At 44.6% G+C, this 6,000-nt stretch overlaps 1 protein-coding gene across 1 annotated transcript in view; it reads left to right on the top strand.

The window, feature by feature from the left end:
- The window catches only part of LOC140216142 (endochitinase-like), a 29,971-nt gene extending 24,690 nt beyond the window's left edge, over positions 1-5,281 (top strand). Inside the window, exons 7-8 of the mRNA XM_072286522.1 lie at positions 3,090-3,212; positions 4,403-5,281. Coding sequence (XP_072142623.1) covers positions 3,090-3,212; positions 4,403-4,549 — 270 coding nt within the window. The 3' untranslated portion in view covers positions 4,550-5,281. The remainder of the gene's footprint in view (positions 1-3,089; positions 3,213-4,402) is intronic.
- The last annotated feature ends 719 nt before the right edge of the window (positions 5,282-6,000 follow it).

Consider the following 6,000-nt stretch of genomic DNA (forward strand, 5'->3'; position numbering starts at 1 on the left):
GGACGTTAACCAAAGGTAGTTCAGGTTGGCTACCCTGCACGGGAGGAAGGAGTAGGGTGATAAAAAGAAAATAGAGTAGAAATGAGAGAGAGAGAGAGAGAGCGAAGGAGAGAGGAGCACAAATAAACTGCGTGCACTACAGAGCGGTAGGGGGCGGCGTCCTTAAAATCTATCGTGAAGAGACCGCAGGAACCTTTGTAACGCGAGTAAGGCCTTCCGCGCGAATGTTCTTTGGGGGCACTGACCTAAAGCTTTTAGTTCTGCTAGTGGACGCCAAGGCCTCAGAAGATGCGATGTAGATGCAGTGAAGAGTTGTAGGCTAATGCGACGTTTTGCTAACAGTGAAAGAAGCATGATAAGCTGAGCGGCATGTACAAAGAATTATTTAACATCGCAATGCGTGTTTAACGCTTCAAAATCTCCGACGTGCATAACACCAGACCAATCAATCACACGCACTACGCGACCAACGCGCTGCAAATTCCATAAAAATTATTGTGACGACACAGATCATGCATTTGGTGCAAGCATCCACCCACCAAGTTACCACCTTTGATACCTTAGCCTCCGAGATCGTCCAAGTTTACTATAGTACACTGCGCTTGATGCGGCCTATATTATATTTTTATGAGCAAAAAAAAGAACATTTGCTTTAACAAAACTTCTGGTCATCGTGTAGTTCACCTATATTTGCATCATGAAAAATGTGATAGAAACTTTCTTGGTTATTGAGCACGCATGTTCTAAGAAAGCGCATTCCTTGAGGTAAAAAAAAAATATTCACTGAGCCCAAGTACGCGTTTGTTGGAAATATATAAGGCTAAAAAGACACAACGGTGTTATATTATTACGTCTGTGTTTCATCGCATGAGTCATGCAATTCATAGTATTTTTGTGGACCTCTCAGCCGTATGCAGGCTGAAGTGACAACCTTCACAGCAGCGCTCCATGTACAGTGCTCAGAGACTGAAACGCGATCCTCAGACAGCATGGCGGTCGGCGCTTTTTGCGCAAGCGGTGATCACTGGATGATCGCTGTGGAGGCCGAATGCAGCTAAATGCATCAAAAAGGCTCTCGCTTTTATGTCGCACAAAAATCCATCATCTCAGTGTGACCAGCGCCCTGTATTTCTTTTAATTCTTAATTACTTCATAAGTAAGTACGTCAGTTCTTTCTGCTCTTATTGCTCGTTTGCCCTTGCTTGGTTGCTCACCAGATTTAGGACAAAATCCCTGTCCTTATATACATGGATAGGGTGATTGTTGAACTTAGCAAAACAGCACTATTACTATATAAATTTGTTTACTGCCTACTTTTATCGCACATCCACATGAACCTCATGAACCTTATGGAATTAAGGTTAATTTTTTTTATTATTAATATTGGCCTGTTCTTATGAATGATAGCGTTTTTCGTCTGTTACGAATGGGGAATATTCATAGGAATTTCTTTGCTGCTTTGTAAGGGCGAGGCAGAGTTCCCAAGTTAGTCACGGCCACGGTATAATATACGCGTACACTCTTTATATGTGGACACTGCACGGCTTGCTTGCGAGGCGCAATCGACCAGGTAATGTGGCAACGGCTCACGCCCGTCTGTCCTCTGGCGGCAGCAACTATGTATCGGTGGCATCTGCGGGAAGACGCAACATCAAGACAGAAAAAAAAACATTGCTATAGGAACCGCTGCTTCGCGGGAGATTCGAAATGGTTGAGTCACGCGGCGCAAGTCACTATATAGGGGACAGAGAAAGACGCCCCCGTTGGCAGTAGGAGCGCCTTTCCGTCATTGAATTCGGATTTCCCGCGAAGCGCTGGTTGCTGTAGCAACGCACGATAAAACCTTTTTCTGCCTTGCAGTTGCGTCGCCCCGACGAAAGATCTTAAAAATTAAATTATGGGGTTTTACGCGCCAAAACCAATTTCTGATTATGAGGCACGCCGTAGTGGAGGACTCCGGAAATTTCGACCACCTGGGGTTCTTCAACGTGCACCTAAATCTAAGTACAGGGGTGTTTTCGCATTTCGCTTCCATCGAAATGCGGCCGCCGCGGCCGGGATCCCTACGAAAGATAGTCGCTGTAGTCAGAGAACCGACGGGCGAGCGTCCTTGGTACTTTACCTGGTCGACCCGCGCCTTGCGAGTATCCTCAGCCAAAGAGACCACGCCTTACACTGTGGTCACGGCACAGTGCTACATCTTACACGTTCATTAATTACCCAGGTGCGACGCAGGTCCAATATTCGCTTTTATAAACAGCCACCCCATGCCAATTCAACTCCGCGCCACATCAAAACTACACGCATGTCATAGCGACGATTTTTACGGTCATAAAAAATTGTGCAGATCGTACGCACATTTTGGAACCCACGTTAAGTGAAGCTTTAGTGAAGCGACTAATTGGATACGTTATCAAACTGTTCGTCTTCTATAGCGTGTTGTGCAGCATAGCGGTTACGTGCGTGCCCAGCAAATAAGCAAGACGCGGAGACTCCCACCACGCGCGACCCAAGGTGATCGACGTGAATGCGGTTTGCCCTGTCTCCAGAATCGGCCTATTTTTCCTCACGCTATTTCGGGCATCAGCCCAGTGTACTTTTGCCCTGTCTCCGACGTGAGGCTCACTTTATTCGGCAAGAAGCCGGCCAAGTACACACTCTTAAATAAAGGGACACAATGCACAAAAAGATTCACTCTAGCAAAAAAAAAAAATTATGCTCTCGAAGGCATACATTTGCTGCAGAGAGGATATATAGCTGCCGTTTGTTGTTTCATTGCTTAATTCCGTAGACAACAGAGTCGGCAACCGGCACCTCTGCAGGGGTAGTTACCGATGACGCTACAAATAAACGAGTTCGTCATACGAGGGCTGTCCTGTGTGCGAGCCATTCAGAAAGACAAGCAGCAGAAGCAGCAGCAAAGCCACAGTCAGCGAAGTCCGGGGGACTTCACGAAGAAAGCTTTACTTTCAAAGTGGTTTCCTGATGGCGATGTTCGAGCGATTAAAACGGCGGCGTAACATATCCAGAATGCGTTTATCTGCGCCGCGGGCATCAAATCGGTCTAATTGCAGACTTAAACCTTTCAGATTTGCAAGAATATAAGGTTCGGCACATGGCGCCGCAGCTTCGACGCGGAAGGAATGTGTCCGTACGCGACTGACGGCAAGGACTGGGTGGGGTACGAAGACGCAGAAAGCATCTCCAAGAAGGTAACGCATAGTTTAGCATTTAATGTTTATGGTGTTTGCTGTTGAGCGCGCCTGGATTGTGGGCGTATACACGTGAATCTGTTGTGCGCGTATGCGTAGGTCATCGTGTTCATGTATGCGCGTGCGCGCAAGGGTGGAGGTGTGTACATAGGTGAAGTTATAGACCGACGCCGCTAATAAAAACGTTCGCATCGGGTTTCCTGCGATGAGAAACACTGAAATAAATATTACTACGCAACCGCAATACCGATGTTAAAGACATCTGATGAATTTTAACGAAAAAGCAAGCTACAGTGACGGTAGAGACATATTTTCCGCTTGTGCACTTATTTTACTTGCGAGAATTGGCTACAATGCGAAAACGTAAAAAAAAAAAGAAAGTTGAACGAAATTGTCACTCCGGCGTGAAAGCTTAAGTCCCAATTTTGTGAAATCAAGCAACTTACTAGAGAGTATAAAAAGGGTGATATACGTGTATATCCGCGAACCTTTAAGACATACAGCTGTTCTAAAAACAGCCCTTCTGTAAAACTTGCGTTCTATAACTGTTTCAGTCAAGCTATCAAATGAAATGATTTTTTCCGAGTTTATTACACATCAATTGTAACTTCAGCTTCAATATAGGTTGTATCTTACTGTAGTCACAACAAATGAACATTCTCGTTCACACTCTTTATTATTCTTTCTTTTTTTCTCTTTTATTTCTTTATTTCTTTGTGCCTTCTTTTTCTTTTCTTTTTTTCTTTTCATTTGTAGTTGTTCATCGAGCTCTTCAAAAAAAAAAGCCTTAGAGAAAGCATTTATTTCTTGCAGCCACTATAGAATTGTAATCATTTAAGAGCCACCAATTTTATTCAAATTGGTTCTCGGTGTCCAAATATGTGCCAAAGAGACCACATGTGTATCCGCGCATGTGTAACCACGCATGTGTATTAGCAATGATGTTATTAGGCAAATGTTATTCTTAATGACCAAATCCAAAGCTTTGCGCTCTCCACAAGGTTTTAGTTCCTGGAAACCTGCACGTGCTCACGCACATTTACACAACTTCGAGCACATTTGCGTCACTCATTCTTGTTTTTTCTAAATACGTCATATTTTTATGACAATTTTCTTGCTCTTTCCTGACCCATAGCATTTGCTGTCTATTCCTCATACCTTGTTTATTATTCTTTCCTTTTATTTTTCAGGTTGAATTTGTCAGAAAGGAAGGCTACGCCGGCATAATGGTCCTAAGCTGCGACATGGACGATTTTCGTGGAGTATGCGGAACGCATAATATACTGCTACAAACAATCAATGACGCCATACCTAGGCTGAGGTACAACGTCATTTAAAAAAAGGGAAAACGCTACTTCAAGCTCCATTCAATAGCATTAAACCGGCCGCAGTTTCCCTTTCAGCCTATACAGATGGAAGAGTCACAAATGTGAACATTGTGCTTGACAAGTGCAGGAAAAGCGTTATAAATAAATATTAAGCATTTCACAGAATGAGGATGTGCCGCGGCTCGTTACAGGTGAATCTAAATCCTCTATAGACTAAAGCAACAGTTCCAGCCGAGTGTATCATTTTAACTTCTTAAGGGTGAACGTACCATACAGTCACATGTGGCGTAGGCGTATAACTTTATCGCCAACGCTGTCAAGAAAGATAAACGACTCAGGGAGACGGCGAAAGGGTGTGATGCCCAAACCCACTGAATCAAGTCGTACTTGATCAAACCCATTACCCTGAAAGACTAGCCTTACAAATACCATTGCTACATGCGTGTGTGAGACAAGAATATTACCCGTGTCCCCACTGCAGAAGAATGGTAAATAAAGTTGTTGGAAGAGCAACACCAATTTCATAGTTTGGGCAATAAAATATCTGAACACGTACCTTATATTCCAAGATCATATTTATGATGACAAATTATAAAAACACCGTCGAAAGCGAAGGTAATATTAGCGCCTAGAAAAACCATGAAAGAGAACAATTCAATGTAAGGAAAATCAAATTTTGTGCGGGGAAAGATGAAACGTTTTTCATTTGTGTTCAAATAAAGTCGATATACTGTAAGTGTATGTATACATTCATGTTCGCTCTTTACTCGCTCACGTTTTCGATACAAACGAGAAAAAAGAAACGACGAAGCATCGAGGCGTCCTACTGCAATGTGTTTTCCAGCGTAAACGCTGCACACTGCTTCCTTTTTTTGTTGTTTTTTTTTTATCTAGCCCCGTCCACTTCCCAACAGGCTGCAATGTGATGCGACAAACCTAGAAGTTACTGTGAAGGCAGCGCCCATTAAGGAATTCTCTTTTTCTTTTTCAGCGTATTCATAGGATCCTGAGATGTCGCCACCGATAAGAACATGAAAAAAAAAAATCAGCACGCAAACAACAACTTTTTTTCTCGCGATGAAGTTTCGCAAGCAGACAAAGTCGCTGGCGTAATGCCACGTGGTGCAATCAGACGGGGCCGGTCAGCTTAACGGCTCAACGTCGAAGACGGACGCCGCGTTAGCCGCGCAGCTCGGCGATGACCTACGAGCCGAGGCCGAGAGTTGCCTTGGGCGAGAGGTGAGGACGTGCGTCGTAGAGCTGGGAATCTCCCGCCTTGCAGCGTACTCCCGCCTTGCAGCGTACACGCATGTGCGTACGCGAAGCTTGAGTGCGTACGGCGAGCCCGTATTTCACCAGCGTTGAACAAGCGCCGCTTGCAGACCGAGTTGCCGACGTCGCTCTGTCCTCGGCGAGACGGCTGTCCGCCTTGTTTCTGCTTGCGGAAGATAGCGGATAAA

Source organism: Dermacentor andersoni, chromosome 2, assembly GCF_023375885.2.
Source record: "Dermacentor andersoni chromosome 2, qqDerAnde1_hic_scaffold, whole genome shotgun sequence".
NCBI lineage: Eukaryota > Metazoa > Arthropoda > Arachnida > Ixodida > Ixodidae > Dermacentor > Dermacentor andersoni.